At 38.0% G+C, this 24,178-nt stretch overlaps 1 protein-coding gene across 2 annotated transcripts in view; it reads right to left on the bottom strand.

Annotated features, from left to right (window-relative positions):
* The window catches only part of LOC117403877 (ras-GEF domain-containing family member 1B), a 166,919-nt gene that overhangs the window by 89,124 nt on the left and 53,617 nt on the right, over positions 1-24,178 (bottom strand). For both annotated transcript variants that reach the window (XM_058989640.1, XM_058989641.1), the window contains one exon: positions 8,857-8,904. In XM_058989640.1, the coding sequence (XP_058845623.1) occupies positions 8,857-8,904 (48 nt within the window). The remainder of the gene's footprint in view (positions 1-8,856; positions 8,905-24,178) is intronic.

Genomic DNA, 24,178 nt, shown 5'->3' with positions numbered 1-24,178 from the left:
GGAGGCAGAAAGGAGTGCTCTGCTTCCCGGCAGTCCCGAGAGAAAGGTACAGTGCAAACCTGTGTGCTTAAGTTTTGTGGTACAGGGAAACGGCTTGGCCGTCCTGTGATAGTTAGGTTCCTGAAAGTCGAGTTAGTGCTCCAGAAGAGCTAGGTGTTTATTTTGTGTGCTTTGTATTTATTTAATTTTGTGTTTATTAAAAATATAGCGCGTGAGCGCTGGAAAAAATCAATTTCGTGTGTCTGGGTCGCATTCTTAAAGGGGCAACGAACCCGAGTGAGGGTGAGTCATTTACAATATATATATATATATATATATATATATATTCTAATTCTCTGATTGTGTCTTATTTGTATTGGGGAACCATCATTTCTCTGTCCTATGAATTCTTCCTGCAAGGTTTCTAAGAATTGTATGGGATGGACAGATCATGCATCTCCCTTTGATCTGTATGCCGCAGCTCTCTTATATGCAGTACTGGTAGCATTCTGCCTGTGGAGTTAATGACTGTGTTGGAAAACACAGACTGAGGTCTGGTGTCAAGTGCAAATGGAAGTTCCCCTACTTATCAATCAACACCAGTCCCCATATTATTCAGGCAGCTTCTCTAAACTGTCATTTCTGTTTGTTAGCCATGCTTCTTGTGAGAATAAGTGAAGTGAAAACACAAAACAATTCCATTTCAGTTTTCATCTAAAAGCAAAATACTGTTATATACCTGAAAATGGCACCATGCATCAGATTCCCCTTTTATTTGTGATAAAGGATTAAAGGGTTGCAAAAACATTACTCTGTTTCTATTTCAACATATATACAAGGGGTATCCATGTATTATAAAAAATAATAGATGGGCCTCTTCAGTGAGTTACAGGAAAACAATTCCATCTCGGGTTTCTGTGACAGTTTAAATTACTTGACCTTCGGTCTCGTAATTTATGACGTCACAGAAACTCTAGATGAATTACTTTCCTCTAACTCACTGAAGCCCATCTATATATATATATATATATATATAGTGTATATACAGTGCCTTGCAAAAGTATTCAGACCCCTGACCAATTCTCTCATATTACTGAATTACAAATGGTACATTGAAATTTCGTTCTGTTTGATATTTTATTTTAAAACACTGAAACTCAAAATCAATTATTGAAAGGTGACATTGGTTTTATGTTGGGAAATATTTTTAAGAAAAATAAAAAACTGAAATATCTTGCTTGCATAAGTATTCAACCCCCACACATTAATATTTGGTAGAGCCACCTTTCGCTGCAATAACAGCTTTAAGTCTTTTGGGGTAAGTATGTACCAGCTTTGCACACAGTGTCGGAGTGATTTTGGCCCATTCTTCTTGGCAGATTTGCTCCAGCTTGTTCAGGTTGGTTGGACGACGCATGTGGACCGCAATTTTCAAATAGTGCCACAGATTCTCAATGGGATTGAGATCAGGACTTTGACTGGGCCACTGTAGGACATTCACCTTTTTGTTCTTGAGCCACTCCAATGTTGCTTTGGCCTTGTGCTTGGGATCATTGTCCTGCTGAAAGGTGAATTTCCTCCTAAGCTTCAGTTTTTTAGCAGACTGAAGCAGGTTCTCTTGCAGTATTTCCCTGTATTTTGCTCCATCCATTCTTCCTTCAATTTTAACAAGATGCCCAGTCACTGCTGATGAGAAGCATCCCCACAGCATGATGCTGCCACCACCATACTTCACTGTAGGGATGGTGTGTCTTGAGGAAGGGCAGTGTTAGGTTTGCGCCACACATAGCGCTTTGAGTTTTGGCCAAAAAGCTCTATCTTGGTCTCATCTGACCACAAAACCTTTTCCCACATCGCAGCTGGGTCACTCTCATGCTTTCTGGCAAACTCCAGACGTGCTTTCAGATGGTACTTTTTGAGTAACGGCTTCTTTCTTGCCACCCTCCCATACAGGCCAGTGTTATGCAGAGCTCTTGATATGGTTGACTGGTGCACCATTACTCCACTCCCAGCCAATGAACTCTGTAGCTCCTTCAAAATGATTGTTGGCCTCTCTGTGGCTTCTCTCACAAGTCTCCTTCTTGTTTGAGCGCTGAGTTTTGAGGGACGGCCTTTTCTTGGCAATGCCTGGGTGGTGTGATGTAGCTTCCACTTCCTGATTATTGATCCAACTGTGCTGCCTGGGATATCCAAACACTTGGATATTATTTTGTACCCTTTCCCTAATCTATGCATTTATATTGCTTTATCTCTAACTTCTGTAGAATGCTCTTTGGTCTTCATTTTCCTTCAGATTCACAGCCTGACCAATGACCCTTCAACAGTGGGGTTTTTATCCAGAAAATGTGACAGCAACTTTAATGGTTCACAGGTGGAGGCCAATTGTAAGGTAATTGTGTCCTCGTTAGGGCAATTTCTTTCATCGGTGTAAACTGGGAGCTTCCACAGCACAGGGGTTGAATACTTATGCAAGCAAGATATTTCAGTTTTTTATTTTTCTTAAAAATATTTCCCAACATAAAACCAGTGTCACCTTACAATAATTGATTTTGAGTTTCAGTGTTTTAAAATAAAATAGCAAACAGAATGAAATTTCAATGTACCATTTGTAATTCAGTAATATGAGAGAATTGGTCAGGGGTCTGAATACTTTTGCAAGGCACTGTATATATATATATATAGTGTATTGCCAATACAGATTTTCAATATGTACTTTTTCTGTAATGAACAATCTAATGATATTGCAAAACACTAAAACATAAGTTTGATAGTTTAAATGTTATTATTAATAAATATACTATGGCTCCTCCAACATTGAACCCATATCCAGCTACTCAACCTGCTCATGCATGACCAATCACTTGCTTGATAACCTCTACACCTTATGTAATACCATGTAATTTAACATTAAAAGGGCTATTTAGGTTTAGGTCAGGATTGTGTTGAGTTTACTGAACTTTGAGGGGAAGATTTGACGAATCCTGCCAGCCTTTGTCCAGTAACTTGCAGGAGTATTAATTTCAGTAAAAAAGAAAGAAAGAAATCGATCTCTTGATACATTATTCAAAACTTCCATCGCAGAAATGGAAAGACACTGCAGTCTAATGACTTGACCATGATGCGGGTGAGTGTTAAAGAGTAAATGAAACGCTTGCTTCTCACTCCCAGCTGGTACGTTGGTTGTGGCCCCGAGCTATGTGAATAACAATCACATGACAATAATCCACAGGTCTGAAGTATTAATGTGTTATAAATATACAAGCAATATAATGACTCTCTTGCTCAAAAAATGAAAAATGTTAAATTAGAAAAAAGGGCTTTCAAACTGGAGCAGGAAAAAGAAAGGACTTTATAAATAGTAATTTGGTGGCTTGAAGTCTTATCTGTATAAGCTGCAGTAAGCTGCTTACTATCTACTTTCAGTCATTCAAATCTGTTAGCAGTGGAAGTAATGTATAATAGGTACGACTAACACATCAATCGTTTTGCTTTTTACACTGGAAGTATCCTACCGACTTGACCTGAATAAAACGTTTGTTTTGGCATTGCTATAAAAACAGCACATTTCCAGTCAGTTTATCAAATGATACGTAATAAAGAGACTTGCCAAACTTACCACAACATGATCTTTATTGTCCATTTTGCAAAAGACAATAACACATATTAACAAATGTTTTAGGTACATAAAACACTTATTTACATTTTTAAACATATATTAAAAATTGTTTTCAATAAATGCTCACAACGGGCGGGGGGACTGCTGATTTCTCACAACGGGTATTTAAATATTTCATGCAACACAGGTCGGATTTGCACCCATTCTTTCTGGACTTGACATAATAAATCAAGGTGACAACAGGTGTGTGGTGGCAATTGAAATTTTCCTCCATAAGCTGATCACCGCCTATTTTCCTGCACCTAAGAAACAACCACTGTATATCCAAAAGTCTGGGAACCACTGGTAAGATATTTAACATTGCTGACACTACCCAGCCTCCACGTCTAAAGGATGCACCTTATGTTGGCCAGCTTAAACATTTGCACAGCTGTTAGCTAAATAGCAATAGAGATTTTAGTTTTAATCATAATGCCTGACTGGTTAACTGGTGCACTATGCATTACATAAAGTGACAGCTGAATGGATCCTTCACATCATCTATAATGATTTGCTGCAGTTACTATGTATACATGAGTGTATATGAATTATTAAATCTACTGCGCTACAAAGTCTGGGGCACATACATTGCCCATACCTGGGGATCTTGTTGTGTAAGTCAGCTGTTATCATTTTTGTCAGAACATATTCAGTATGTTATTTTTATTTATTTCTTAGCAGACGCCCTTATCCAGGGCGACTTACAATTATTACACGTTATTTTTACATACAATTGCATTATTTTTTACACATTATTTTTACATACAATTACCCATTTATACAGTTGGGTTTTTACTGGAGCAATCTAGGTAAAGTACCTTGCTCAAGGGTACAGCAGCAGTGTCACCCACCAGGGATTGAACCCACAACCCTCCAGTCAAGAGTCCAGAGCCCTAACCACTACTCCACACTGCTGCCCATATTCATAGTAAGCGTGACATAACTTCATAATTCCAGTAGGATACTACTTCTCACAAGATGCTTGGATATATTGTGAGAAGTGATGAATTTAAATCAAGGGAAGTAATGTTAAAACTCTACAATGCTTTAGTAAGACCTCACCTAGAATATTGTGTTCAGTTCTGGTCACCTCGTCACAAAAAGGATATTGCTGCTCTAGAAAGAGTGCAAAGAAGAGCAACCAGAATTATCCCGGGTTTAAAAGGCATGTCGTATGCAGACAGGCTAAAATAATTGAATCTATTCAGTCTTGAACAAAGAAGACTACGCGGCGATCTGATTCAAACATTCAAAATCCTAAAAGGTATAGACAATGTCAACCCAGGGGACTTCTTTGATCTGAAAAAAGAAACAAGGACCAGGGGTCACAAATGGAGATTAGATAAAGGGGCATTCAGAACAGAAAATAGGAGGCACTTTTTTACACAGAGAATTGTGAGGGTCTGGAACCAACTCCCCAGTAATGTTGTTGAAGCTGACACCCTGGGATCCTTCAAGAAGCTGCTTGATGAGATTCTGGGATCAATAAGCTACTAACAACCAAACGAGCAAGATGGGCTGAATGGCCTCCTCTCATTTGTAAACTTTCTTATGTTCTTATGTTATAGGTCACAACGCTCATTGTCAGATTTTATTCAAAAGTTGAGTTTAGAGCTTAATAAGTGGTGCAGCCGCAGGGATGGAAATAAGACACTCGTTGCACAGCAGTTGGAGCCATTCCATATTTCACTATGAGCTAAATTAATTAGGTAATAGCCAGATTGCTTTAAATGTGTTTTTTCTGAAATTTGAATGTTGTCTTAAATAAATGATGTGTTAACATTTTTTGAATATTGACTTTGCATGCTCGGGGGCCACCGGTATATCCAATATAAACATAAGTCTGATTTGCATTGTTTAAAGACATGTATGTGAAGTGAGATCACATCCCACCATCACTCTTGGTTTTGGTGCAAGGGAGAAGTTATGAACTGTATGACTGAAAATGCTAAAAGTCGCAGTCGGCAGCATGTTTATTTCTGGACAATATAGTGGTTTGCCTCTGATCTGTGAATGAATTATACACACTCCATCTGCCAACACTCAGAATTGACTTAAAGAGCTGCAGTCTTTCAGATAGGACTTACCAAGAGACATCAAAAAGATACTTTTAATGCCAGACGAGAAATGCATCAACCCTCTCAGCACTACAGATAGTCTAATGCTTGGGAGGTATTTCAGAACTGACTAATAAAAGTCTGGCACCAAAATGCAGCTTCTGTCTTGTTGACATCAAACTCCACATCAAACCCTGGTATACTGGCCAAATGAACTGGAATATATTTTTGTGTGCAACCTAGCATGAAGACAATCTTTTACAGAGCTAGCCTGTGCAATAAATCTGTACCTTGTATTATCACGCAGCTATTCATGCTTGAATACTATAAAGATTCAGCTGTTTGCTTTAACTGTGTTTAGGTTTCCCATGTCTGGATCTGATGTTGGTCTGGCTCTAGTGTAGAGCAGTTCAGGTTCTCATTTTTCTTGCAGAAGAAAAAATAAACCCTGGTGAACAGCTGGTGAGAAATCAAAGCGCACAGAAGCCTGCATTTCCACAAAGAGTGGGTGGGGTGGAGTTTGCTTTGATCCCATCACCTCCCGCTCCATCTGACTAAGCAGCCAACCTGGATTGTCTTTGCTAGACTGACATCTTCTGGCTCATTTGAATAAGCCATAAAAACTGCTAATGTGCTGCTCAACCAAAACAAATTGGTCTATGAAGCCTTTGAGAGCCCTCTTGGATCTGTTGCACAGCTACTTTTCATGCGAGGTGCTAACTTTCCTAAATAAAAAAAGTTGGTTCTACCTGAGGAATGTGAAATAGTATAGTTAGACCTTCAGGCCATCAGGACAGCTTTGAAAATCAGATTTACTTCATTCATTCTATTTTGTTTATTTAATAAAAGGTGCAAAATAAATTGGCATCAAATTATCAGGGGAGATACTTCATGTATGCAACATGTATTTAACATGTCTAGGCATTATGTTAGCTATTATCATTGTTTTAAAACACTGTGTTTTGGTATTGGCAGAAAGTCTGAAAATATTGAAATACTTCAGTGTAAATCAGATACGCCCTTGTATTCTGTGCCATTTTTCAACAAAAAACTAAGTTATGGTGGAAGCAATGAGCTGGTCATATCATGTCATATCATGTCATATAGAACACTAAAGCCACCATAAGTTTAAATGAACTCTACTTCGTCTCCTGTGTTGTGCATTCTTGCATGCTTCGTCCCCCTGCTGTCAAACATAGCAGGTGAGTCTTGGAATACTATTTGGCACCTGTTTGACCTTGAATGCGGCATGAATTACTGACCTGCGTTGTCAGTCTTCATTACATTCCACACAGCCTGATTGATTAACAGTTAGGTCTAACTTCTTTGAAGTTCATTTAGAAGTCCATAGCCACAAGTGTGCTAAGAGTATTTTTTCATTTTGTGGTTCTTAAAACACATGACTTCTGGGTTCCATAATAGCACGTCTGTGTTCACTTGAATTCTATAATCATGCTTGGCGAAAGACAGGCTCACATATGAAACACATCTGGATAAGCTATAGCCATAAAAACCAAAATCATAACAGCAGTTTAGGAACTAACAGTTCTTTGCCCATGGGGTTGAATTCTTGCCAGAGCGGAGGATGCATAGAAGCAAATCTGTACAGCCATGACTAGGTTATTTTAGAGTGATTTTTAAAAAAGCTGACATATAAAAGGTGAATCGAAGTGGAGTAGGATGAAAGGCATCTTTGCAGCTTTCAAAAAAACAAAAAAAAAAACACATGGTAGAGCATTCAGTTATAGGGCCCCAAAACTCTGGAATGGTCTGCCTAGCTCTGTAAGGGAAGCACCAAGTGTCACTGCTTCTAAAACAAGATTCAAAACACACTTTTATAATGTTATGCTAACATGATGTTCCTTTTATTCTCTGCCTTGTTTTACTATTCTATGTGTTTCTTTTGCTTTTCTTGCATTCTTGTATTAATATTTGTAAATGTTTGTATTCAGGTGAAGCACTTTTGCGGCAATTTTTATTGTGAAAGGTGCTATATTAAAAATAAAAAACAAAGATTAAAAAAAAAACATTCAGGGATGCCTTAGATGCCTCAGAGCTCCAACTCCAAAGCTGTGCTGAACAGTAGAGGCTATGAGGGACAGTGATTTAAAATTGCATTGGGATACTATTTTAATACCAGTGTATTGTATAAACTGAAGAAACACAGGAGCAAAGGCAACACAATGCATTTGGAATAGTGCTGTCACATTTATATTTAAATTTAAACAATGGGTGAGGCCTTCTAAACAATAACAACAAAAATTCATCCCTTAACAGCGGGGAATAAACAATGCTTACATTTACTACAAAATTGTACCCAATACACTATTCCAGTAAGGTAGAACACAATGAATCAGTTACTTATTTGGTGCTTCAGCAGTGTACCGTGTGTTGGAAAAGCACATGACTAATTTGCATAGAACACAACGTTAAACACAAACCAACTGCTGTTTTTGCTTTCATCAATACATCCACACTGCATCACTGTTTAGGTTTTTTACTGAATATTATTATGCGATTGTGTAATGGAGGTAGACATATACCATAATTTAACAATAACTCTTAATTAAATTTTTCATTTTTTTCTATAGTGTCTCCTTCAAATAAAGAGGGACAAGTTATATTTCTGCATCATTAAAGATAAGCAAGACAAATTTACATTCCACACATGTGTCCCATAGTATTAATTTGGCAGGAAGTTCCAGGAGCCCAGTCAGGTGCATTGTGGGTTCTAAAGTTTCTTAACAGGCGCTTGTGCATTTGATATACTGATGTTTATAATCAGTGTAGTATTAGTCAGAGTCATTTACAGTGTATAATATTATCAGCATATACTGTATAGTGCCATGATTAGTATCTAGTCCATGCTTAACAGACTCGCTTTGACAGCTGGCAAAATAATACATCATCGTAAACAATTTTAATTTTACGCAGAATATATTCACATTTTTGGATTCCTGGTTTGTTATGTATCAAGCCGCAATCTTGAGAAACCTTGTATATCACACTTCTTATTGGCGGGAGTTGAGTGTATGCCATCATTGGGTCATTATTGCAGCATAGGAGCAGTGCCTGAAGAAAGCATCAGTCAATTTCTAGAACAATATGGCAGGGTGATCAGGGGTAAAGTACACAATGTAAACAGATGTAAGTGCCACAACATACCCGGTGTTTGGAGGTTTGCTTCAGGCCTATGTGAGGCTGACTTCTGGACTGCGGGAGAGAAGAGGAGGAGACGTTAGTCAACACACTTCAAATATAGCCTTTGGAAAATGAAACTACAAAGCTGAGGTCTCTTGAAATACACAGTTGTCTTTTTATTTTCAAAACACATGCAAGCTGCTTACAGTATTTGTGGTCTGCCTAGGCCACACATGCCTGCACTGGGCCTTTAATCACAGTACTGCAGAATTGAACACACATGATAACAATATAATGTATCCCAGAAGTCCTTGCTTCAGTGAAGCATTAATAAGAAGCAGCTTTGATGCTTAGATACTGTCATCTACTCAATTAAAACGGTGTAGCATACAAGGATAAGAAAATGATATGGGGCACAAGAGGAATTCTAATTGAGCACCCATGCTTTGAGACATAATGATAGATCTATTTAAGGATGCTGACTGAAAGAGTCGAAGCCTAGCAGTGATTACTGGGGTCTAGAAAGCTATGACAGTCAACTGTGGTTACTGATGAGAAGAAAAAAGTTGCTTAACGCTGAAATAGGACTAGTGTATAAGGCTTTTTATATTAAATGCAATTATTTCATTGTCATGTTGGCAAACTTATAGTGATTAGCTGGTTTAAAATACTGGAAAGCATTCTCTGTGAAACTGCCAGCAGCTGGACTAGATGGCCTTTTAGTTTGTACTGTACTTCTATGGTGTGCATTTGGTTTCCAGGACTTTTTGTGAAATGTCAGCGTTTGACAGCTCCGACAGGCCGGGGTCAGAGCTCAGGATCATAATGAGTTCCATATACCCAATGTGAATAACCAAGAGGCAAGAAGAGCCTTCCCATGAGACTTCATCATCATGATGCACCTGTGAATGAGGGCCAGTATTAAGTGTGTTATTATTGGCAATGTGCGATGGGTTAGGGTTAGGGTTTCGTACATCATTACAAGAGCTCGGTGTAACATACACAAATCAGCTCGGGAACCTCGACAGGAGCAATGCTATATACAATGGTAAATCGTTTTAGCTGTTATTTTAGCAATGCTATTTTCCATAGATTTCAGCTCAGTAGAGTGAATCTCAGTATTACAGTACGTTGTTAGCATGTATATTTTACCTCATGTGTGAGGCAAGTTGTAACAAGGGGTAAGCTCCCTGAGATCATGCTGCCAGTGCATCCCTTTTTTCCTCATCCACAAAAGCAAAACTTTTGCTACAAAAGATTTTTCCTAAAATTCTTTTGTTTTCGAGAAATTTGTAGAAATTATACATTTCCATTGGGGAATGTAAACTTTTGACTACAACTGTGTATATATATTATACTTAAAGGACCCCACAGCAGGCTACACGACCAGGATACAGTATTTGTCAATGATTTACTCAAAGAGTCAACTTCCCAATGTTTCAGTATCTTTAACATTGAAAATAAACATTGGATGTATTTATAGGCTTCTGATGCCATGGTAACCACACATATAATTAAAGGATATTGAATGATTGTTTGTGCTATATGGTTTTATTCACCGCAGGAGGATGTCCCAGCAAACCTCAAGCTCCGACAATCAGATCAGGGATTATTTTACCTGCCAGATCTTTACTGTCATTGTCAAGCCTGTTTATGGCTTCTTCACAACCGTCTTTTTACAGAGAATCCTGTGCTCAGTCTGTCAATTTGCAGTCTCTCTGGTGTTAATGAAGGGGCTGCAGACTGTTCGGATAAGTCAGACTCAGGCAGGTCGGTAACTGATATTTCTTGACTAAATTCGTTCTCAAGGAAATTGGGGTCCAAATCAAAACAACAATAGAAACCTGAAATGATTTCAGATATTTTAAAGTGGTGATATCGGTGGTAGTATTGTTTGAACTACCAAAGCACAGCTCAGTCCTGAATTTCAGCAGAACCAGTACACCACTGGATTGGAATGTAAGCAAAGACACATTTGAAACTAGTCTTTGTAAGCATGTTATTCCACTTATGTTATCCCACTTAAGTGGAATAACAGTAATGCATCCCATGCTAAATATACCCCCGTGTGTGGTATATACATATACATATATACACCAAGTGGTGCTGCATCGATAATTTCACAGTGGCCAATTAGCACCCACTCTCAAATAGATGGTCTTATCCAAATAACCACCCAGGTAAAGAGAAGATTGAGAAAATAAGCACCCAGTGCTATTTCGAGCAAATACGGTAATATCCAAAATTCAAATAAGGACAGTACAATTGCAAAATGGACATACTGTATCTGGTCAGTTATCACTTTAGTGATTTTGGAACAATGTGTTTTTCTTAGAGATTTTATCACTATGCCATCACTGTCACAAATGCATGTTTTTAAATTTCAACACATAAAACTGTTGGCATGACAGCAACCAAAACATGTATTTGTTTGTCTCCTAGCCAAGGACCAGTCTAGTTAATTGACACAGAAACTAACAAACAAACACGCAGACAGAGTGTGAAGGTCTGCATGCGGCTTGTAGCTGTGTGACAATCTGCACTCCTGTGTTGTAAAGAGAAACGCTTGTGTAATTTCTCAACACCAGGGGAACACAAACAAAAATTTGGGGACTGCAGCTGAGCTCATTTAAGAAGGCGACAGATTTGACACCAGCTGCATCAACACTCCCACAAGGAGAGCGTCGCAGGGATACAAAGGACAGGCAGGCTTTTGCAGCTGTGTGGCTACTTGCACCCACCCAGCAGAATGCCAGTAACCCCAGATGTATAATTCATTATCATCTATTGAATGACTCCTCCTCTTGAGACGGGTTCGATTTTAAAAACAATAATACGACACCCCCAAAATAGTTAGAGCTCAGCAGAGGTCCACTTGACACGTGAAGGCCACTGCTTCCCATTGAAAAACAAAAAGGATTGTTGTGTTTTATTAGCAGTAATCTGGTTTTAGTTTAATTATCTTTTTCTGAGCAAAGAGCCGATCAAGATGCCATGCAATAGCCTGTCCAGTCATTTAAAATTACAGAATGGTGTTCGGAAAGGCAACGGATACTGTTTTCTTCTCTCGTATTAATAATATACGTACAAACTCCAGCTCATAACTGCATATAAAACACCACATAATGTGATACTGACACAACTAAAAAAATATCTTTAGTATGTGATACTTGTATTTCTTTTACTTGCAATAGATCAAATAATCATAAGTTAGTTGCACCATGTGCCTATAGCCAAGCTTTAGACTGCGTAATTACTGAAAATTTGCTGATTGCGTCTTCAATCCGCAGCAGAGGAAAAACCCACACTGACAGCCTTTGGCATCTCACCCTACCTAATGTGCCTGTGCCACCTAGTGGACACAGAAAATACAGTTCTCAACACACCGTAAACTCATTAGTCAAATTTCTCACTCACTGGCAGTGCACTGTAAACAAAATGGCAGTTATATCAGGTGTATAGCACGGTCACACAAGCATTGTCCTGGTAACAGTACAGTGAGGCGCTTCTGAGACAGCAATGGCAAAAAAAAATACAGCAACTAAAAGTACTACATTTAAAAAAAATATATATTGTGTGAAGATAAGCCATCTTGTATGGTCAGTCTTAGAAGAAAATAACCTCATCTACAGTGTCAACAGTGGGGGAGTCTGTGTATTAATGTGCATCCTGTAGGGTATTGTGTCTCAATGTCTTGAGAGCACCTTTTCAGAAAGGGATTTACTGTAGCATCTTGCTACCTGACTTTTTCCCCATTCGGTTTTCTCCATCAACAATGTATACATGAGAAGGTAATGCCAAAATCATACCAAGACAATGGGTTCCTTGTATTGGTAGCAATTCAATCCTTTCTCAGTTTGTTCTGTTCACAGCAGGCAAACAGAGAAAGAAATGGAATGCGTAAGAAATGGACGTACTGTGTTTGTCTGCTCATTGAAATGACTGTTGGCACTCATGTGCAGGGTAATAGAAGTCACATGAAACACACAAAGAAAAGAGTAGATCTCATCTATATTCAACCAAACAAAACAATCAAGCAAACAAAATCCCATGTTACCCAAAAATCACAACTGGGGTCATCAAAGGGACACAACCCCACTTTCTCTGATGTGAGAGGGAAAATCCAGGTCACATAAGGTTGTATCCTACAGTAAGTGTGGTGCTCCGTAGTACTACAGCTCCTTTCTCATTGGTCATAGATATTTCCCAATGTAATGGGAGACTTCTGCGATAATATTTGTTGTGTACTCATGTACAGTCAGGTATAAGTGATCACCCTGAAATGAAGTATTTCTGAGCACAGGAAGCAATCCCATCCCTGTAGCATGGGATGACCCAGTTACAGGCATATTACCATGTGGTTGGGTGTGAGATACTCTTACTGACTGGAGCTGATATACAGTAATACGCTGATACTGAATCTCTTTCACCCACTGTGCTCCTGCAAGACCATAACGCAGGGACAATTAGGGCAGGAGATGGAAACAGAGAAAACAAATGCCATTGCTGTGTCTCATTCAATAATTAATTCAGGGAGCACTGAAATAGAATCCCATCAGTCTCAGAAGTGAAGGAAAATAACCAGGAAAAGAAGGTTTCCTAATAATCTGAGTCATTTATTCTCTATGATAGGTACTGTATGAAGTAATGTAGCTTTATTACTCTGAGTATCTATCCATCATTTTAATTATTTCTCTAAAAAGAGAAACAACGATCCATTAAAAAGAATGACTGTGTTCACATTACAAACATAACAGTTACTAGTATCATTCTTTTTAAATGTCCAATCTCATTTTTTTTCTTCACTACATGTCCCTGCAACACTGCCCATAATTTAACTGCATGAGCTGTGTAATGCATCTGAAGTCATTACCGGCACAGCAGGGACGCCAAAGGTCTGGCAGCAGAAGAGAAAGGGGAAATGCAGTCATTACTCTTCACACAGTTATCCCTGTGAGCTGCGCTCCCTGGGGGGAAGACGAGAGGAAGAGGATGCCTCATAGCTGTGGGATTCAATGGGGGAATGCACCTCCACAAGTGCCTGCCTGCACTGGTGCAGCAGCTCCAGATAAATGATCCTTGTATTAATCAAACCAAAGGGCATAGGGGCAGCAAGACAAATAGCTGCTGCCAAGGATGTTGTTGTTTGCTTTACAGCGTGGAACATTGAAACACTTTTACCGGAACAGGATATTTTCACTTTAAGTGCATCAATACTCATATATATATATAGCATGCTCTGATGCTCTTATGAGTATTGATGCACTTAAAGTGAAAATAGTCTTACAACAATGTGGTTCAGTGCAATGGAACTACACATAGCAGGCCACTTTGAAAGGGTAGAACACTGTACACATTGATATTGTATATACTGAACTACTGGATCATTGATATTGTATATACTGGACTACTGGGTCATTAATATTGTATATAATGGACTACTGGGTCATTGATATTGTATATACTGGACTACTGGATCATTGATATTGTATATACTGGACTACTGGATCATTGATATTATATATACTGGACTACTGGGTCATTGATATTGTATATACTGTATTACTGGATCAGGAAAATAAGCTGTTGATATTATTGTCCTCGATACGGACCAGTATGAAAGAGTTACACTGTGTAGCTGTAGCTGTTGGGTATTAGTCAATGAGATTATGATGTGGATTAGAATCAAAAGCAGTCTGCTGAAGTGCAGATCTGTCACAATAAAAAAGAAGGGTCTATCAAATACAATGTCGGCCACATTTAGACTTTACCAGAATGTATTTGTTTATTTATTTTAGTTTGTTTGTTTTTAAACAGTGATGCCAGCCTTTTCCTTCATGCTGTTTGTCACGTAGTCATCGTACTTCTTTATTAATCGTTCACATTTTGAAAGCCAGCGTCTCAGCTCGTTGGATTGTTCTATTGATTTATTGGTGGCAAACCTAAATCATTAAAAGAGGTCCCTTCTTGGCACTTTAAAGAAATGAAACACAATTAAATGCAATGTTAAAGATTATCACAACCCTGCTATATAATGACAAAGCCTGAATACATGTAGGGGTTACATCCTGCATGTGCATTTCTTATGAGAAGCTAGTCTGCATTGCTGGATATAGCTTATAGTGATTCCGGGTTCAATGGGATACCGGTATGTGTTATTTATATGGAGGGTTCGTATGTTGCTGGCATATCTTGTTTCTATAGGGAAGCTGATCTTTGTTGGAACATCTTCTAAATAATTAGAGGCACATGTGTCTTGTGTTACTTTCTAGCGAGGAGCCATGTATAATAAATAGGACGGGGTCATGGTGCTTTTATTCATTCTGCTGTTTCATTGCAGAGGATGGTAAGTGTTCCAAGGACACAGTTAATGACCTACAGAAAGTGTATTTTGATGAAACAAACAGAGACCTTTCTTCACACAATTACCAATCAACATGCATTGAAACTATGTGATTGCCATTCACTTCACTCACAGTCACGTTTTCAAAACATGAGCATCATCATCATCATCATCATCATCATCATCATCATCATCATCATCATCATCATAATAATTTAGATAGTGTCACTAAGACAAATATCACATTGCTGCTGTTGGTCTAAAACTGTGTTTAAAGAAAATTAAGCAAGCATAAGGTTTGTCACATTTTATAGCACTATTGATTTTTTTAAAAAAGTGACCACAAGACAGTTCCATTCAAACACTTCCCACAATCTGACGGCTATAATATACAGTAATACAGAAGATTGCAAGCATCTGCTAATCCAGAATGACTTTGGCTAGGACCCTAACCTCTTGACCCATACACTTCAATCTGATTACACGGCTGCTAACCAATCTTGCAATGGTTCGATGGGTGGTGTGAAGGATAGGTCACAAGGACACCTTGTTTCATTTAAGTTCAATTTCCAGCAGTTCTGAATAAAGACCCATAGGGATAGGGCTTGCAACCAGGCGGTCCCCGGTTCAAATCCCGGCTAAAGGCGTCTGCTAAATAATAATAATAATAATAATATAGGAAAACTGTTTGAACTGTTTATTCACTAATATCGTTTTAGTCCATTCACTTTTCACTTACTGTGTTCACAATAGGGAAATGAATCCAGAATGCATAGTGCAGTAAAGAAATATTTTCTTCCACACTAAATTAACATGATACTACATTACATTGGACATGGCCTGGACTAGGTATATACAGGATTGCTGAAGTTCTGTACACTTTTCAATGAATTCTTTTTTATTTCCCTTACAACAGTTTCCCATAGGAAATGCATAGCAATGTGTAATGAAGCGGAGTGAAAGCATGGTTATGGTGAAGTGAATTTTCATTTAGATTTACATACGTTCAAACCAAACCATAACCTCGAGCACATTAGCTCTGAGTAAAGGTGGCTTCAATGGTATTTTTATAATTGAAAAATGGCAAGACAGGGAGACTATATTCATAGTGGTCTTTATTTTAAATTAAAAAAAAAAAAAAAAAAAAAGTTTGACCGCAGGAAAAAATGTGGCCCCAAACATATTTCAATCAGCTATAAAACACCTCACATTGCCAGCAATCTACTATGACGTCCCACACTGTTGCACTTTTTGAATAAAATGGATACAAATGAAACATATCTGATTCTTGCTCTCTTCTTCAGCAAAAGATACAAAAAATGGTATGATGATGTGAGCTAAAGATTTGTTACATTTTGTTTTACCAACAGTCTGCAGTATGGCTAAAAGTTTAGCGTCACTGAGAATTTTAATGATTAAGACATCTTTTTTTTAAACTATATGAACATAATTTAGGCATTTTAGTCAACATCATGTAATCAAAGAAACTACTAAGTGATATCTCAATAGTATACTGGAAGCCATAATAGTGTACAGCATTTCATGTCACATGTATGGGACACTACAAACCGGTATATAGTTCGATATGTTAACGTAACATTAATCAGCAGGTTTCAATCAACTTTATAAGGCAACATTTGTTAATTCTATAGGGTGATGCAAAACCTTTGGCCATAGTTGTAGGTGACAATACATATATAACCTCTTACTGGCAGCCAATTCTGTGAAATCACTGAACTTCTTTTTGATAAAGTGAATCTTCCACAAAGGTTGCATACCATTATTATACCAGTACTGGTCATCCCATTTTAAAAGTTGACATGCAGAATACATACTGCAGCCTGCAACATCACAAAATTAAAAAAAAAAAACTGCCATGTGACACAACGTGGCATCTCCATGGTCACTGAGGTCAGACCAGTAAGTTCAACTTCAATCTCTTGGTGGCTGGTCATTTTATTAATCAATTATCCCCAGTGACACAAATCAGCCTGGCACTACCCTGTTCACAAAATGCATTGTTCAAGCCTAATGTGTGTGTAAAAGAGTGACATTAAAAACATCCAGTTTCAATTTTGTCTCCTTCTTCAGTTGTGTCCTTGAACAGCACTGCTGTCATTCCACAAGGAAAAGCAATTCAGGTGCAGGTATACAGAGCGTCTAAATTGGAATGTATGACTGAGATTAATGGATTGTGACTCACTCGTAGTCATCTAGACTGAATAAAGGTCCCGTGCTTACCAAGGGTACTGCACTTCCTAATTGTCTTTACATGTTGTGCCGTGTGTCAGCATCCATGGGCTACAGAATGATGGTAATGGAATTCCAAGAGCATAGAGTTTTCAAAGTCGGTGTAATCACTGTTCTTACCTCAACCCTCAGCATGCCATCTTCTTATCATTATGTTCTCATTCTCCATCCTTTTGACTTAACTAATGTAAATGGACTCTTTAGACTATCGTTTACCTGTCCATATGATTTTCAGGTAACCTATATGGACATAATTTAGATCTTTTATTCAACATTATGTAATCAAAGGAACTACAAAATGATATAGCAAAAGTCTACCGGAAGCCATAATAGTTGTACAGTATTTCATGTTAGATTTCAAAATGTCACATTTTTTTAAAATGTTGTCAGTTTTTTCAGTAAGTATATGGGAAACTACAGACTGGTATATCATTTGATATGTTAACTTAACATTAATCAGCAGGTTTCATTTGACTTTATGGGGCAAAATTAGTTAATTCTATTGGGTGATGCAAAACTTTTGGCCATAGCTAGAGTGCCCTGGAGTACCTAGGTCATTTATTTTGTGATAATACTTTGAAAATGCATGGGGCTTAATTGATTATTGTTCAGTGATACTATTATCCAGTACCGTTCTACATAACTTTTTTTTTTCAACAGGAAGCAACGCAATATTGCAGAGTGTGCCCCTCTGGTTTGTGATTTATTGGTAACTGAGCCAGCGAATCAGCATGACCCTCGACCTTTCTTGTTGCACATGCTTTACCATTCCCTCACTATGCTTTTTCTGTGCTTTATGTCACTTTTTTTCCAACAATCACAGCTACCACATATGCAAATTGAATTTTTGTTATTAAATACACTTAATTATACCTTTAAATTTACTCAGATGTAAACCGATTTTCTCCAATGGATTACTATTTTACATTTAGCCACAGGCAGTGAGCACAAATGGTTCTCACAGCTGCCAAAAAACTACTCATCACAATGTTTCGCAAATGAGTATAATCTCCCTGTTACCCTAACCCTTTGCTTGTTTGTTTTTCAGAACACCAATGTCTGGGTTTTATAACTGGAAATGTGATGTAAATGATAATGGTGTCTTCAGTGTATTTCTTTGTTCCACTTTCCCCTTGTCTTTGTATGCTGTTTGCAATCGTTGAGAGTGGTTCTGTGCTCTGATGATCCATTATTGCATTATTATCATTGTTCTTCACAGGCTTTGAATTTGTGTGAACGTGTGATTGAAAAGAGTTCATCATTCCATTCAAACCATGTGACAGTATGACCTTTCAACTCTGCTGTCCCAACCAATTCTACAGCTATGACCAAAGGAATTTTAGGATTGAGACATAATTTAAAAAAATATATATTTTATTCAACATCATGTAATCAAAGAAACTACAAAAGGATATTACAAAATCTACTGGAAGCCATAATAGTAGTACAGTATTTCATGTCACATTTTTCATTTTGCGTTAAGTTTATGGAAAACTACAAAGTGGTATTTAATTGAATATGTTAACGTAACATTATTCAGCAGGTTTCATTCAACTTTATGAAGCAAAATCAGTTAATTATATAGGGTGATGCAAAACTTTAGTCCATAGCTGTACAGAGGTGTGTAGGTGGAACTAGCCAAGATGAAAGGCCAGTCATGATTTGAATGGAACGAGGAAGTCTATTCAGTCCTAGACAGTTAGACAAGCTTACAGAGAGTGAAAGCCAGATATAGAGAACTCACTATTGGATCAACAGAAGCCAGACCCACCCAACATAATGGCAAGAGAAAGGTGACAACATTAATACAATGATATCTGAAGCTACTTCCTCTTTAATATTTGGTACTTATGATGTTACTATTAAAGAATGGGAGTACAATTGCATTTTATTTTTATGTGTCAAAAGAGGGAAAAAAAATGTGCTAAAATGTTGCCTGGTCCTACTCACATACTATATTTTTCTTGTTATGGGCCAAAAGCAAACCTTCTTCAGTAATATTTGATTGTATTCAGACTCCCTCCTCTCCCACAACACCACCACTGTCTGTTTGTCTCTTTGAAATTTTAATTTAGTTGAGTGCTGGAGGGGTAAAGCACTTTGTTCACCAATTTGTTCCCATGCTACCTATTAGCCAAGTCTTTGATGGCTGTGATGCATTTATTGAAGCTTGCAAGTTCTTCCCTTTAGCTGCACTAGCTATTTTAAAACATGCATTAAACCCGAAGCAGAAGAGTAAATTAATTTAGCTGCTGACACCTTTCCAACAGATTTTTTGCATTGTAATGAATCATTTTCTTATTAAAGGATACTTTCACCCTCAAACCTAAATGTTCCATCTTCCTACAAGAAACCCCCCTTACTTCAGGAGCAGTGAAAGCTCTGTCTTCAGCGTGATTATTTAAACAAATCTACTGCAGAGTGAAGAAATAGCAGTGATTCCTCGGAGCCTAATAACACTTAGCAGTAAAGGTCAAATAATTAAGAACCCTTCTGTTTACCAAAGGTATTATGCATTGCACCCTCTAGTGGACAAGCCGCTCTAACAATACTGCTTTCAGTTTGTTGGTTTGAAAAACTATCAGTCCAGAGTTACAGTAAGTTTGAGAAGGCATGATGAAATTAAGCAAAGTGGTGGTTATGGCAAGGAACTCACTTCAACCTTAGATCAAATCGCGTAAACATCAAGAATATTTTAGGAGCTTCCAATACCAGATGAAATCATCAATCGAGTAGCTAGTATCTTATTCATCCTGGATAAACAATACGTCTAGTGATCAGCAATGAAATGATTTATATCTTCCACAATCCACTACGTTCCCACTGTGCACCAGAGTTCACCTCCTCCTCCCTAGCCTCCACCTGCTTTTTGGCTTTGTCCAACAGGGAGGGTAGCTATCCTGCCCCCTGCCTGTGGCTTTCCGATGGCCAGCCTCTCCACTTACATGCGAGCTAATTTATGGGCAGGGACCACAAGATGTAGTGTAAAATATGTATAATGTAGTAGTGTTGTCTAGTGTAGTCTTTGTTTTAATAAATAATCTAACGCATCAGTTTCTTGACTGAACCAAGCCTGGCTTTGACATTCACTTTTCAAAATAAGTACATTGTCTAAGTCCCAGTCAAAACGTATACAACATTTTGTATCTGGATATTCTGTTGCACAAGGAGGCCATGTGTAAAGTAGGACACACATTTCATACAGTAGATTCTAAATTCATAAGGTGGGTGGCAATTAGGTTCATTCGTGACAGTTCAGGTTTTTTTCTTTGCAATGCATTCTGATACCTTTGTGCTTTGGAGTTCATGTCTAAAAACCTGAACTGCCATGCATTGCCCTGGTGAACCTTATCAAATAGTCACCCTATAAATTCCCCAATCTGCCTTAACGGCTTTTTGCTCCCTTGATACACAAAGTGATGTTTCTGTTTTCTTGGTTCATGCTGTTGTATTATCACTGAGATTAGTAACCACTTTATCCATAATCCACAGACTCAAGTACGATTGCATTTTTGCAGAGCCGTTTTTATTTGCTCAATGCCGTTAACATACTTCACATATTGTAACATTTCTGAGTACTATTCTGTGTTGTTATTGGAGATTAGTTTGGAATATATTTGTAAGCTTTTGTGGATTCTGAGCCTTCTGGTGCAGTTCTCTGTGTACTGCAGTCATGTTATCTTCTGGGGTTTTACAGAACTCTCTCAGTAGTTGACTTCGTTGAGTGATGCCTGACAGCAATTTCAGCTGAGCCTGACTCTTCTGGTATAGCAGACAGCGTTGGTCTGAACCGTAGTCACTATTATTATATTATGGTAAGGATGCAGGTGTATCTTTCCAGATACAGTGTAATGTGACGGAGCCTATTTTAAAACAAAAGTACACCAACAGTTTTCATTACTGGCCTTTAATTAAACTACTGACGGTTGGTTTCACAGGCCCTGATTAGCGTAGTTAGGTAGTCCAAGATTAGTGCTAATCAAAATCTATGAAACCAACCGTGAGTTGTTTAGTTTTAGTTTTGTAAAATGGTACATTTATTTTACAGTGAATTACAGACAGGAGTAGCTGTGGTATTAAATATTAGTCATGATCACAATGTAAACTTCTTTACACTCTAATCTCAGTTAACAAACTCAATGAATTTAATTAAAACTAATCACATTGTCTCATATTTTTTTGAGATCAGGTTTTTTTTTTATGAATAAATAGCATTCAACGAATTGTTCTACTTGTCACATTTTTTGCAGCAACTTTATTGTCTTTTATGTGCAGTACATATGATTACCTTCAACAGATCTCAATCCAGGGCTCCGCAGCTCTTTGCTTTCAAGTAAAATGCCCCATGAGGGCCAAGCTAATAACTGGTTTGACAAATTCCTTATACATTACATTGTGTGTTCCCTTGTACTTTCATTAGTACATATTGTTTATTAAATGGTTGTTCAAACTAAAACCCTGTCCAATCCCTCACATGGGATTTGATTATCTACTTAATAAAATACTTAATAAGTGGAGGATCACTGTGTGTATTTGCTGTAAAAACATTCAAGGGAGCCATACAGTGTATATATGCCAGCTACAATTATCTAACATCATAAGAAAACAAGAAGAGGCCATTCAGTCCAGTTCCTAGTAGCTGATTGATCCCATAATTGTTTTTTATGTTTTGTTTTGTTTTCAATCCCAATGACTCAGCTGCAACAATATAGTTTTGATTTAAAAAGTACCACAAAAGAAACATAAAACCTAAAACCTGGCTTTTCAAACCTACAAAATGAAAACTCGTTACAGGCAAATGGTTTTATAAAAAATGCAAGCTTCCATAAATATGTTCCAGTGCTACAGAAACTCACTTATTTATTCAGACTCTGCTGGTTCTAGGAAAGAAAACAGTCTGTTCATTTCAGAATACATCTTTTAGTATTCCTCCAACTGTGTGCTGTTAAATTCTGCATGAGGTTATTTAAGCTTCAGTTAATTAAAAATCATATTGACAAGGAATGCTTACTGTGAATTTGAATTCGTAATGCAGGCCTTTTACACAGAAATCCTTTTTAATAAGCCAGTGCGGTTACAGCAACATGCTGTAGCTGGCCAATTAGAGAACTATAAATACCCATGACACAGGTCATTGTACATTCCAATCACAAATTATTTAGACACCTGCATTCCCCTGGTAGAAAACTGTAGAAAACCCAACATGTAAATCATGGAAGGAGAAAGAACTAAGTACACACTCACTATACTGGTATACTGGAATTAAGCAATACAGAACACTCAATTCTGTACACAACCTGCAATAGAGGAGGCTGTGTGGTCCAGTGGTTAAAGAAAAGGGCTTGTAACTAGGAGGTCCCTGGTTCAAATCCCACCTTAACCACTGACTCATTGTGTGACCCTAAGCAAGTCACTTAACCTCCTTGTGCTCCGTCTTTCAGGTGAGACGTAATTGTAAGTGACTCTGCAGCTGATGCATAGTTCACACACCCTAGTTTCTGTAAGTCGCCTTGGATAAAGGTGTCTGCTAAATAAACAAATAATAATTTGAGAACAAGAGGGATTTCACTCAATCCAATCTGAATTATTCATACAAATGTTATTTATTGCTTTATAGTCATTTGAAACGGCACAAAAGCACACTCAAAAAGAACACGAGTGAGCATTTGCTTATTTCTTGTTTCTAACAGGTGATAATGTAAAGTTATTTACATCTGCTATGGTTTAGTTTCTATCTAATTGGTTTTTTGTCATAAAATTCTCATAGAAAAACATTCTTGGTGGAGAACATGGAGAAATACCTGAGTAGCAAACAGAAGTTCTTTATAAATAGACTACAACACAATATTGGGATTTTGCCTGCACCAGGACACAGGAGACAGTCCCCATGTTACAGGGACTGTTGGCATGTATGTACATAACCTAACACTGTGCTCCATGGTGCGAAACTGATTAAACACAAGATTCCAGGAAATAACCTCTACTTCCACAGACACAAAAGTGCAGCTGCTTTTGAAAGCAGGTTCTGTAAATCCATATATCTTATCTTGAACACAAGGCAACTTGGTCACTTTTCTAGCAGATGTTGATGAAACTTTAAGCAAGGTTCAAGCAAAACAAAAATGTACTTGTGTATTCCAAAGGTTTAAGATTAATACCAGAAAGATTCCAGATTTACAACAAATACATAATCTACAGGTATTTCACGAGGCAGGAGCCAGGCCTGTGTAAAGGGACTACTAGAAAAAAAGTGCTTGTGACTTTAGCAACAGAATAGGGGTTTCCCCTTGACTAATCGGAGAGGTGAGGCCAAACCAATCAACCTCCAAGGCCGGGAAGCGAGGTAACTTCCCCCAAGATGAAAGTAAGGAAGAATAGAGGACGAACTGAGGTCTCCCAGGCTTACTGAGAGGTCTAATTGAAAGAGGTCAGACTCGGCTGACGCTCTGAGGCCACATGGAGAGCCTCACTATCTATGCAGGGAGAGCAAAAGTGCTGGAAAAGAGAATAAAGGAATGAACACATAAAGAGGGCCAGAGGTCCCCTATCCCCATCCCCCCCCCAGCTGTAAGAGCCACCTTCCATAAGTAGAGTCAATGACTAGCTTGAAAGCTGGGAGCAAGCTTTGCTCTCCAAAGGGGGAGACTGGCATGGGTGCAAATGAATAGATTTAAGCAAGAGAATGGAAAAACAAAATGTAGTTAGAAAAGTTTTGGTCTGACCCGCGGGAAGCTTCCTCTCGGAGGGCGAGAT

Source organism: Acipenser ruthenus, chromosome 2 (genome assembly GCF_902713425.1).
Source record: "Acipenser ruthenus chromosome 2, fAciRut3.2 maternal haplotype, whole genome shotgun sequence".
Lineage (NCBI taxonomy): Eukaryota > Metazoa > Chordata > Actinopteri > Acipenseriformes > Acipenseridae > Acipenser > Acipenser ruthenus.
This window is presented reverse-complemented; position numbering and strand designations above follow the sequence as displayed.